A 12,500-nucleotide genomic window follows, 5' to 3' on the forward strand; every position below is an offset into this window, starting at 1 on the left:
AGGGAGTGTGTCCAGTAACAGTGATAGACTCTGAACAGGGAGAGAGTTTAGAGAATGTGTTGGTGTTTTTTTACATGATGGATGACACAGTGGTACATTTTTGTACCGTGAATCATCACAGGATTATGGAGTTATTTTAGGCTTGTGTGTGTGTGTGTGTGTGTGTGTGTGTGTTGCCCCTGGTAGGACTGAGTTGGCAATGCTGATCAGGAGCTTTTAGTCCAGGCTGAGCTCTGCAGGGGGTCATGTCTCCACTAGACACACACACACACACACACACACACACACACACACACACACACACACACACACAGTCTTGGTAGCCTAGAGGTGAGAATTAGAATTGCCATTTAGCAGACGCTTTTAATCCAAAGCGATTTACAATGAGAGATCCCAGGGACATTCCCCCTGGAGTAACTGAGGGCTGAGTGTCTTACTCAAGGACACACTAGTGGTGGTGTTCCCAGGTCTTACTCAAGGGCACACTAGTGGTGGTGTTCCCAGGTCTTACTCAAAGGCTCACTAGTGGTGGTGTTCCCAGGTCTTACACAAGGACACACTAGTGGTGGTGTTCCCAGGTCTTACTCAAGGACACACTAGTGGTGGTGTTCCCAGGTCTTACTCAAGGGCACACTAGTGGTGGTGTTCCCAGGTCTTACTCAAGGACAAACTAGTGGTGGTGTTCCCAGGTCTTACTCAAAGGCTCACTAGTGGTGGTGTTCCCAGGTCTTACTCAAGGACACACTAGTGGTGGTGTTCCCAGGTCTTACTCAAAGACTCACTAGTGGTGGTGTTCCCAGGTCTTACTCAAAGGCTCACTAGTGGTGGTGTTCCCAGGTCTTACTCAAGGACAAACTAGTGGTGGTGTTCCCAGGTCTTACTCAAGGACACACTAGTGGTGGTGTTCCCAGGTCTTACTCAAGGACACACTAGTGGTAGTGTTCCCAGGTCTTACTCAAAGACTCACTAGTGGTGGTGTTCCCAGGTCTTACTCAAAGGCTCACTAGTGGTGGTGTTCCCAGGTCTTACTCAAGGACACACTAGTGGTGGTGTTCCCAGGTCTTACTCAAGGACACACTAGTGGTGGTGTTCCCAGGTCTTACTCAAGGACACACTAGTGGTGGTGTTCCCAGGTCTTACTCAAGGACACACTAGTGGTGGTGTTCCCAGGTCTTACTCAAGGACACACTAGTGGTGGTGTTCCCAGGTCTTACTCAAGGACACACTAGTGGTGGTGTTCCCAGGTCTTACTCAAGGATAAACCAGTGGTGGTGTTCCCAGGTCTTACTCAAGGACACACTAGTGGTGGTGTTCCCAGGTCTTACTCAAGGACACACTAGTGGTGGTGTTCCCAGGTCTTACCCAAGGACACACTAGTGGAGGTGTTAAACTCACTATTCACTACCCTCAGGTTAGAGGTCAGGGAAGCAGGGAGCCTAGAGGTTAGAGGTCAGGGCGGCAGGGAGCCTAGAGGTCACAGGTGAGGGAGGCTGAAGCGAGTTACAGGAAGTACATGTGTTCAAAGGAAGTGAAACCTTGTAAACCAATACATTAGATCACTCCTCTAAACCCTCTCACTTACACCCTCTCCTCTCCTCCCTCACCCCACCCCCCCCTCTCCCCCCTACACCCTCTCTCCTCCCCCCTCCCCCCTCCTCCCCCCCTCCCCTCCCCCCTCTCCCCCCTACACCCTCTCCCCTCCCCCCCTCCCTTCCCCCCTCTCCCCCCTCCCCCGTCTCTCCTCCCCCCTCCTCCCCCCCTCCCCTCCCCCCTCTCCCCCCTACACCCTCTCTCCTCCCCTCCTCCCCTCCCCCCCTCCCCCCCTACAGCTACAGTCTGAGCGGAGGTAACGGTCAGTTCTCCATCAACCCCGCCACGGGTCAGATCATCACCTCCTCCCTGCTGGACCGGGAGGCGCGGGGGGGCTACCGCCTCCTGGTGGTGGCTACTGACGGCGGGCCCCCCCCGGGCCTGTCCTCCTCCGCCACCGTCTCTGTGACCATAGAGGACGTCAACGACAACCCTCCCCGCTTCCACCACCACCCCTACGTCACACACATCCCTGCCTCCACCTCCACAGGTACACACACACACACACACACACACATCCTTGCCTCCGCCTCCACAGGTACACACACACACACACACACACACATTCCTGCCTCCACCTCCACAGGTACACACACACACACACACATCCCTGCCTCCACCTCCACAGGTACACACACACACACACACACACACACACATTCCTGCCTCCACCTCCACAGGTACACACACACACACACACACATCCCTGCCTCGTCCTCCACAGGTACACACACACACACACACACACACCCTCCACCACCACCTCTACGTCACACGCATCCCTGCCTCCACTCCCTGGTGTGTGTGTGTGTGTGTTGTGATTATTCTCTGGTGTGTGTGTGTTGTGATATATTCTCTGGTGTGTGTGTGTGTGTGTGTGTGTGTGTGTGTGTGTGTCCAGGCTCCCTGGTATTCGCGGTGACGGTGACAGATGAGGACGCAGGTCCCAACGCGCTGCTCCACTACTCCCTGGCGGGCCGCCACGCCGACCGCTTCAGCATCGACCCGGTCCGGGGCGCCATCACCGCCACGCAGCGGCTGACCGGCTCCTCCGAGGTCACGCTCACGGTCCGGGTCAAGGACGGCGGCGCCCACCCCCGGACCGACGCCACCACGGTCACTGTGCGCTTCGTCTCCGCCGGGGGCGACTTCCCCGTCATTACGCTGAAGGAGCGGGCGTTCACCTTCCCCGAGAGCCAGCCCACCAACACCGTGGTCACCACGGTGACGGGCTCGTCCACGCGGGGCGGGGCCCTGTCGTACTACGTGGCCAGCGGCAACCTGGACGACGCATTCCACATCGACCCGGCGAGCGGCGAGCTGTCGGTCCGGAGGCCACTGGACTACGAGAACATCCAGAAGTACGTGCTGTGGATCGAGGCGCGCGACCAGGGCTTCCCTCCGTACTCCTCCTACGAGAGGGTGGAGGTGACGGTGCTGGACGTCAACGACAACCACCCCGTGTTCGAGCGGGAGCCGTTCCGCGCCGAGGTCCTGGAGAACCTGGCCCCCCAGCGGGTCCTGACGGTCCGGGCGGAGGACAGGGACAGCGGGCCCAACGGCCAGGTGGAATACGCCATCGTCGACGGCAACCGGGAGAACAGCTTCAGCGTGAACCGCGCCACGGGCGAGATCCGCACCACGCGGCCCCTGGACCGGGAGAAGACGGCCCGGTACGCCCTGGAGGTCAAGGCCACGGACCGCGGCGCCCCGCAGCCCAAGAGCACCGCCGTCAAGGTCCTGATCGACGTTCTGGACGTCAACGACAACGCCCCGAGGTTCTCCAAGATCTTCAGCGCCACCGTGCCCGAGAACGCCCCGGTGGGCTACACGGTCGCCCGGGTGACGACCACGGACGAGGACGCTGGGGCCAACGCCGTCAGCCGCTACTCCATGGCCGACGCCGGCCTCCCATTCGCCATCGACCCCGGCACGGGCGACATCACCATCAGCCGGCCGCTCAACCGGGAGGACACGGACCACTACGTGGCCAAGGTCTCCGCGCACGACTCCGGCTGGACGGTGAGCACCGACGTGACCGTGTTCGTGACGGACGTCAACGACAACGCGCCGAGGTTCAGCCGCCCGTCCTACTTCCTGGACTACCCCGAGCTGACGGAGGTTGGGGCGCTGGTCACCCGGGTCTCAGCCTCGGACCCCGACCAAGGCTCGAACGGGAAGATCTTCTACTTCATACGCTCTCAGTCTGAGTACTTCCGGATCAACTCCAGCTCCGGGGAGATTTTCATCAAGCAGCAGCTGAAGTACCAGAACTCGTCGGGAGCTCACAGCCACGTCAACATCAACCGCCACAGCTTCATCGTCACGGCGTCGGACCGGGCTGCCACCAAGCCTCTGATGAGCGAAGCCACAGTGATCGTCAACGTGGTGGACAGCAACGACAACCCGCCCGCCTTCGAGTCGTCAAACTACTTCACCCCCGTCACCAAGAGCGTCAAGGTGGGCACCAAGCTGCTCCAGGTGGTCGCTCACGACAACAAAGACTTCGGCCTCAACTCCGAGGTGGAATACCTCCTGTCTGGAGGAAACAGCTCCGGCAAGTTCCGCCTGGACAAGCAGAGCGGCTGGGTGACCGTGGCCTCCTCCCTCACCGCCGACATGAACAGAGTCTTCCTCCTGGACGTGACGGCCCGGGACCGGGGGAACCCGCCTCTGTCCGGCCGGGCGGCGGTGCGCGTGGCCGTCACCGAGGAGAACCACCACACCCCGGAGTTCTCCCAGAGCCAGGTGACGGCCACGGTGCCGGAGAGCCTGGCGGTCGGGACGGTGATCCGGACGCTGTCCGCCCGGGACAAGGACAAGGACACTAACGGCCTGGTCGCCTACAACGTCACCGCCGGCAACGAGCCAGGACTGTTCTCCGTGGACGCCAGGACGGGCGTGCTCTCGCTGGTCCGGCTGCTGGACTACGAGCAGAACCGGACCCACAACCTCCGGGTCACCGCCACGGACGGCGGCTGGATCGCCAAGACGGGCTACGTCGCCATGACGATACACGTGACGGACGTGAATGACAACCCGCCCGTATTCGACAGGGACGAGTACTTCCCCGTGGTCCAGGAGAACGTGCCCAGCGGGACGGTCGTGGTCAAGATGAACGCCACGGACCGCGACGCCGGGGCCAACGCCGTCATGGCGTACGTGATCCAGTCGTCGGACAGCGACCTGTTCGTCATCGACCCCAACACGGGCGTCATCACCACGCAGGGCTTCCTGGACTACGAGGCCAAGCAGGTGTACCACCTGACCGTGAAGGCCTTCAACGTGCCCGACGAGGAGCGCTGCAGCTTCGCCGACGTCAACATCCGTCTGAAGGGAGCCAACGAGTACGTCCCGCGCTTCGTCTCCAAGCAGTACTACTTTGAGGTGTCGGAGGCGGCGCCCAGGGGCACGGTGGTGAGTCTGCTCATCTGATTGGTCGATGAGATTGTTTGATATACAATAGTTTGTCCTTCTAACACTAGTAACGTTGTATTAACGTTAATAACAGAGTTATAACACTAGTAACATTGTATTAACCCCTTCCTCCTTCCTCTCTCCTCTCCTCTCCTCTCCCTTCCCCTTCCCTCCTCTCTCCTCTCCTCTCCCTTCCCCTTCCCTCCTCTCTCCTCTCCTCTCCCTTCCCCCCGTCCTCTCGTCCTATAACATCATAACTCCTGTCCCTCCAGGTGGGCGAAGTGTTCGCCAGCGACCGTGACCAGGGCGAGGAGGGCGTGGTCTACTACCTAATCTTCGGACGCAGCCGCAGGAAGGGGTTCGGCATCGACCGGGCCTCGGGCCAGATCTACGTCACCGGCCCGCTGGACCGCGAGGCGGAGGAGAAGGTGACCCTGAAGGTTCTGGCCAAGAACGCCGGGGCGATCCGCGGGGCGGACATCGACGAGGTCCTGGTCAACATCACGGTGCTGGATGCCAACGACCCCCCCGTGTTCAGCCAGGCACTGTACGACGTGCGGGTCAGCGAGGGGCTCTCGCCCGGCGGCCTGGTCACCTTTGTCAGCGCCCGGGACTCGGACTCTGTCCCCAGCTGGAGCCGCTTCTCTTACAGCCTTGTCTCCTCCTCCACCTCCTCCACCTCCTCCTCCTCCTCCTCCTCCACCTCCTCCACCTCCTCCTCCTCCTCCTCCTCCTCCTCCTCCTCTGTCTTCACCATCGACCCTCAGACGGGTCAGGTGTCCGTAGGGGCGGGGGCGGGGGGTGGGGTGGTGCTAGACCGCGAGACCACGCCCGTCTACAACCTCACCCTGCTGGCGGTGGACCAGGGGTCTCCCGCGGCGACCGGCAGCGCCACGCTGATCGTCTGGCTGGAGGACATCAACGACAACGGACCGACCCTGACCGCCACGCAGGCCGCGGTGACAGAGAACCAGAGGGCCGGGACGGAGGTGGCCACGCTCAGCGCCACGGACCCAGACCTGGCGCCCAACCGGGGGCCGTTCACGTACGGCCTGGTCAGCGCCGGGGGAGGGGGGGTGGCGGCGGCCGGAGCCAGCTACTTCAGCCTCAGTCCCGCTGGGCTCCTGACCACCAGCCGGGAGATCGACCGAGAGACCATCAGCGACTTCTACCTCGCCGTGGTCATCAAGGACTCAGGTGAGAGAGAGGGGGAGGGAGGGAGGGAGGGGGGAGAGAGGGGGGAGAGAGGGGGGAGGGAGGGAGGGGGGAGAGAGGGAGGGAGGGAGGGAGGGGGGAGAGAGACAGGGAGGGAGGGAGGGGGCAGAGAGAGAGGGAGGGAGAGGGGAGAGAGGGATGGGGGGGGGAGGGAGGGAGGGAGGGAGAGAGAGACAGAGAGAGAGGGAAGGGAGGCAGAGAGAGAGAGAGAGAGAGAGAGAGAGAGAGAGAGAGAGAGAGAGAGAGAGAGAGAGAGAGAGAGAGAGAGAGAGGGGGGGGGACGCGCCGAGGTTCAGCTGCCCGAGGGGAGGGGGGGGAGAGAGAGAGTGGGAGGGAGGGGAAGGAAGGAGGCAGAGAGGAGAGAGAGAGTAAAACAATGTTGACGTTTGTAAGTCTAGATGGAAGGTTTGCTTTTGAGGTGTTAATGCAGTCCTATGAGGTTAAACACATGTTTACACATGTTCATTATATTTCTTATAAGTAATATATACATATTTAACATTTACACAGATTTTCTTTAGAATATACAGTATATATATAAAAAACGTTTTTTGACTTTTTCAATATTTCTCCTTGTCTATTCTGTATCTACAGTAGACCAACCTTCTATGGTGCCTGTAATGTGCTGTAAATGCATATTAACACTAGAACAGCCGTGTCTGTGTTACCTACTATAAGAGCCGCCGCGGGGGTCAAATGACCATAGTCTTTACAATGGGAAGCTGCTACTTACACACAATGACCACTAGTTGACAAGTCTTGTAAATTAGCCTGCCTCCTACACAGAAAAACAGCAAAATAGCTTCATACTAGCTTATCCTGATGTGATATTGAAGGTGTAAGGATACTGGGTGGTAGAACGCACATATCTAGGAAAAGTCATGAAAGGAGGGTCCAAAGATATACAAAATGTTTTACTCACAGGGTCAACCCCACCCACGGCTGTTCTAGTGTTAAGTTGTAGTTTGTCTTTAAGGCCTGGACTACACGTATATGGATATTTTTTTATGCGGATATTTTCATCCTCGTTTTAAAAAAAAATCTCCCACACCACAAAAATATCTCTGTCCATACGAAAAGCCAAAACTGAACACGATCTGTCAAATACCGTTATGAGAGCGTTATGGGCATGCGCAGTCAGTTGTAATCAAACGGCGGCAGTGACTCAAAACGTAAACAGACCAAACTCTTTGAAAGAGACAGAAAGGAAAATTACAAAACAGACAGAAAAGCAAGTTATGGCGACCAAGAAGAAAGCAAAAACTGATTATTTTGTGTCGACCGACGATGAAGTTGAGCCATTGTTGCTGTTGACAACCGTTTTGCTTCAATGCGCATGTGTGAACGGCTTGACGCTTGATGCTTGACATTATTGCATCAACACCAGCTCTGATCCACTCAATCAGATATTTTTTTATTTTAGAGAAATCTCTGTTTATGTGAGTGAAAATGCTGTGTTCGTATGGTTGAGAGGCCCAATTGTACAAAAAAATGTGCGTTTAGAAAAACTTCCATACGTGTAGTCCAGACCTAAATCACCAACTGCCAAAAAGTTCCGGAACATTCATCACCTACAGCACCAAGGGTTTCATGTGGTGTTTACCTCGTAACGCTACTCTGATTATTGGCTACTAAATAAAGTATTGGCTACTCATAATTGCTAACACTGTTCTAGTGTTAACTACAGTGTGATTGTCCCCCCCTCCCCAGGCGTTCCCCAGATGTCTTCCACAGGGACAGTCCACGTCTCCGTCAGCGACCAGAACGACAACCCGTCCTCCCCCCGCTCCGTGGAGATCTACGTCCATTACTATGGCAACACGTTCCCGGGGGGGTCCCTGGGCGCCGTGACGCCCCGCGACCCGGACAGCGGGGACACCTTCCACTGCTCCCTGACCCCCCCGGCCTCCAGCCTGTTCTCCATCCCCCGCGGCGGGGGAGGAGGAGGGGGAGGCTGCCTCCTGACCTCCAAGGCCCGCTCGGCCGACGGAACCTTCCAGCTCTCGGTCCGCAGCAGCGACGGCCTCCACGCCTCCGTCACCTCCGACGCCAAGGTCTTCTTCGTTGGTTTCACCAACGCCACGGTGGACAACAGCATCCTGCTGCGCCTGCGGGACACCAGTGTCCAGAGCTTCCTGTCCGACAGCTACCTCAGCTTCCTGCGCGTGGCCACCTCCCAGCTGGCTGGCCTGGGCACAGCGGTGCAGCTCTACGGCGCCTTCGAGCTCCGCAACCGGACCTTCCTGCTGGCCGCCGTGCGCCGGGGGAACCACGGGCAGTACGTCAGCCCCAGCGGAGTGGCCACCTTCTTCCAGAGCATCAGGGTAACGGTCCACTATCTCTCTCTCTCTCCCCTCCCTCCCTTCCTCCCTCCCTCCCTCCCTCTCATCAGGGTAACGCTCGACTATTGTAACGGTCTCCTTCTGGTCTTCTATTGTAACAGTCTCCTTTCTGCTCTTCTATTGTAACAGTCTCCTTTCTGCTCTTCTATTGTAACAGTCTCCTTTCTGCTCTTCTATTGTAACGGTCTCCTTCCTGGTCTTCTCTTAGAAAGCTATTGGCCAGCTGCAATTAGTCCAAAATGCAGCAGCGAGAGTTTTAACCAAAACAAGCAGAATATCTCATATAACTCCTATTTTAGAGACTCTACACTGGCTTCCTGTTAAGTTCAGAATAGATTTCAAGATCCTTCTGCTTGTTTATAAAACTCTCACTGGCACAGCACCGGAATATCTGAAAGACCTTCTGCTAGCATATCAGCCCAATAGAGCTCTCAGGTCTTCTGACACTGGTTTTCTCTGTGTACCACATGTACAAAAGAAGAGATTTGGTGAGGCTGCATTCTCATTTTCTGCACCCAAATTGTGGAATGCACTGCCAGTTTACATTAGGGATGCAACTTCAGGACATATGTTCAAGTCAAGACTAAAAACCCATATTGTTATTGCCTTTAAACGACTAACTGATTAAATTATGATTATATAATGATTGGAGCACTTTAAGCTGCAACGTTTGCAGGAAAAGTGCTATACAAATAAAGGTTATTATTATTATTATTATTATTATTATTATTAATATTATTGTTCTTCTTCATCTTCTCCTTCTTATTATTATCCAGGACCTCCTGGAGCGTCAGAGCGGCGTGAGGATCGACGCGGTGGACCACGACCCCTGCGTGCCAGACAACCCGTGCCGCAACGGCGGTGGCTGCAAACGGAGGCTGGGCGTGGCCCCCGAGACCACCAGCTGGGAGAGCGACCCGGTGATCCTGGTGGCCAACCGGCCCCTCCCCCCCTACGCCTGCACCTGCCGCCCCGGCTACGACGGCCCGCTGTGCGAGTCGGACATCAACGAGTGCCTGCCCTCGCCCTGCCACAACGGGGGGGTCTGCCTCAACCTGGTGGGCGGCTTCTCCTGCTCCTGTCCTGGGGGGTTCACCGGGACGGCGTGCGAGAGGGACGTCAACGAGTGTCTGTCCAGCCCCTGTAAGAACGGGGCGCTCTGCCAGAACTACCCCGGGGGGTTCAACTGCCTCTGCAAGTCCGGCTTCGCAGGTAGAGTATACACACGCACGCACACACACACACACACACACACATATAGATACAGAACACACACATATACACATACACACACATACACACACACACATATACACACACACACACACTTATACACACACACATATACACACACATACACGTATACACACACACACACACACATATACACACACACACATACACACACACACATATACACACACACATACACGTGCACACATACAGAATACACACACACACACACAGAACCACACACACACACACTGAGCTACACACTCCATTCCTGCCTCGTGTCCAAGGAAAATATTTTCTTCCGAGCGATTGCGAGCGGCGGTGTAACCCAAGCATGGCGGTCTGAGAGTCTCGCTGGGGGGGGCAGGCCTAGGGGGGGGGGGGCTGTGGGGGGGGCAGGCCTAGGGGGGGGGGCTGTGGGGGGGGCTGTGGGGGGGGTCCCGCCTCCCTGTTGACTTTAATAAATAAGATGAGACCAACTCCACTCTGGGGGGATTCTCACATCGCTGTGGACTGCACACGCACACCCCCCTCCACTAGACACCCCCTCGCCCCCCTCACCCCCCAGCCTCCCCCGCTGTGGACTGCACACGCACACCCCCCTCCACTGTGTGTGTGTGTGTCTGTGTGTGTGTGTGTGTGTGTGTGTGTGTCTGTCTGTGTGTGTGTGGGGCCAGCTGTGGAGGGTGTGTGTGTGTGTTTGAGTGACAGGTCCAGACGGGCCTAGTCGACCACAGACGGTTGTGCCCAGCGCCGGTCGACCACAGAGCGTAAACGCTCGGCTAACCATGACAGACGCCCTTCCTCCCGCTGTCGGCCGCACCTATTGGTTTACGGTAGTGAACTCCGCCCCCCCCTACCCCCCCCCCCCCCCCCCCCCCCCCCGGTGACCCCTCCACTTCCTGTTGTGGCCTGCCTGGTCGTGGCGGAGGTATATCTGTCTCCATTAGGCGGTGTGACGGATGGGGTCACGGGGTCAGGGGTCAGGGGTCAAGATTGAGAGCTTAGAAACACATCCTTCACAAGGTCGCTGCTGTTTGTGTCTGTTCTCTATCTCTCTCTGTCTCTCTGTCTCTCTGTCTCTCTCTGTCTCTCTCTGTCTCTCTTTCTCTCTGTCTCTCTGTCTCTCTCTCTCTCTCTGTCTCTCTCTCTCTCTGTCTCTGTCTCTCTGTCTCTCTCTCTCTCTGCTCTCTCTGTCTCTCTCTGTCTCTCTCTGTCTCTCTCTGTTTTCTCTGTCTCTGTCTCTCTGTCTCTCTGTCTCTCTCTCTCTGCTCTCTCTGTCTCTCTCTGTCTCTCTCTGTCTCTCTCTCTGCTCTCTCTGCTCTCTCTGTGTCTCTCTGTCTCTCTCTGTCTCTCTCTCTCTATCTCTCTCTCTCTCTCTGTCTCTCTGTCTCTCTATCTGTCTCTCTCTCTGTCTCTCTGTCTATCTGTCTCTCTCTGTCTCTCTGTCTATCTGTCTCTCTCTCTGTCTCTCTGTTCTCTCTGTCTCTCTGTCCTCTCTGTCTCTCTGTTCTCTCTCTCTCTCCTCTCGTCTCCTATCGAACGTCGGTGGTATTTTTATTTTCATCCTCTAACTGTCATATTTTCGTGTCATATCTTCATGGCGTCACGTTCGGGTCGGTGTGTCGGCCTCAGATCAGATCAGAGGCGGCGGCTGAACGTTCGTACAGCTATCACAACATGACCTCTCGGGGTTGCTCTCCCTCCCCGGTCATGTGACTGGGGGGGGGGGGGGGTTCACCATGGTTACGAGGTGTGAGCTTTCCTTCTGTTTGGGTTTGTGAAGTCCTGGAGGTGATTAAGCGCTCCAGTGACAGCCTGGAGGCTGGAGGGAGGAGAGAAAGAAAAGAAAAAAGGCCTTTGCATGAACTGTGCCCCCCTGCACCCCCCATCCCCCCCTCCCCCTTCCCCGTGCCTGCCTCCCCTGCACCCCCCATCCCCCCCTCCCCCCTCCCCGTGCCTGCCTCCCCTGCACCCCCCATCCCCCCCCTCCCCCCTCCCCGTGCCTGCCTCCCGTGTCACCTCATCCATCTCCCTGTGTTACTTCCCCCCCCCCCCCCTCCCAGGTAAAACCTGTGACTCCATCATCGACCACTGTGAGTGCAACCCTGCTTTAACGGAGGCTCCTGTCAGAACAGGGTGGAGGGGTATTACTGCCACTGCGCTTTCGGTGAGTAGGACAGCCACGCTCCGGAGGAGGGAGGCCGGCCCAGGTAGACATCGGAGGACCGGAGGCTCGTTAGAATGGACGAGTAGAATGAGCCTCCGTCTTTCCCATGTCTACCTCCACCAGCCTCCCCTGAGAGACATCTAGTCTAGATGATGAACTAGTCTGAACTCAACTAACCCCTAGTCTAGATGGCTAACTAACCCTTAGCTAGTCTAGATGGTTAACTAACCCTTAGCTAGTCTAGATGGTTAACTAACCCTTAGCTAGTCTAGATGGTTAACTAACCCGTAGCTAGTCTAGATGGTTAACTAACCCGTAGCTTGTCTAGGTGGTTAACTAACCCGTAGCTAGTCTAGATGGTTAACTAACCTTTAGCTAGTCTAGGTGATTAACTAACCCTTAGCTAGTCTAGGTGATTAACTAACCCGTAGCTAGTCTAGATGGTTAACTAACCCGTAGCTAGTCTAGATGGTTAACTAACCGTAGCTTGTCTAGGTGGTTAACTAACCCGTAGCTAGTCTAGATGGTTAACT

At 56.6% G+C, this 12,500-nt stretch overlaps 1 protein-coding gene across 1 annotated transcript in view; it reads left to right on the top strand.

Annotated features, from left to right (window-relative positions):
• fat4 (FAT atypical cadherin 4) overlaps window positions 1-12,500 on the top strand; it is a gene marked incomplete at both ends in the record, with an annotated part of 97,966 nt that overhangs the window by 60,106 nt on the left and 25,360 nt on the right. The window contains 8 exon segments of the mRNA XM_080536651.1: window positions 1,830-2,080; window positions 2,492-5,007; window positions 5,280-5,684; window positions 5,736-6,204; window positions 7,933-8,546; window positions 9,341-9,776; window positions 11,864-11,898; window positions 11,904-11,967. Of these exon segments, the coding sequence (XP_080392777.1) occupies window positions 1,830-2,080; window positions 2,492-5,007; window positions 5,280-5,684; window positions 5,736-6,204; window positions 7,933-8,546; window positions 9,341-9,776; window positions 11,864-11,898; window positions 11,904-11,967 (4,790 nt within the window).

This window comes from Nansenia antarctica, assembly GCF_963989245.1.
Source record: "Nansenia antarctica genome assembly, chromosome: 7".
Taxonomy (NCBI): domain Eukaryota; kingdom Metazoa; phylum Chordata; class Actinopteri; order Argentiniformes; family Microstomatidae; genus Nansenia; species Nansenia antarctica.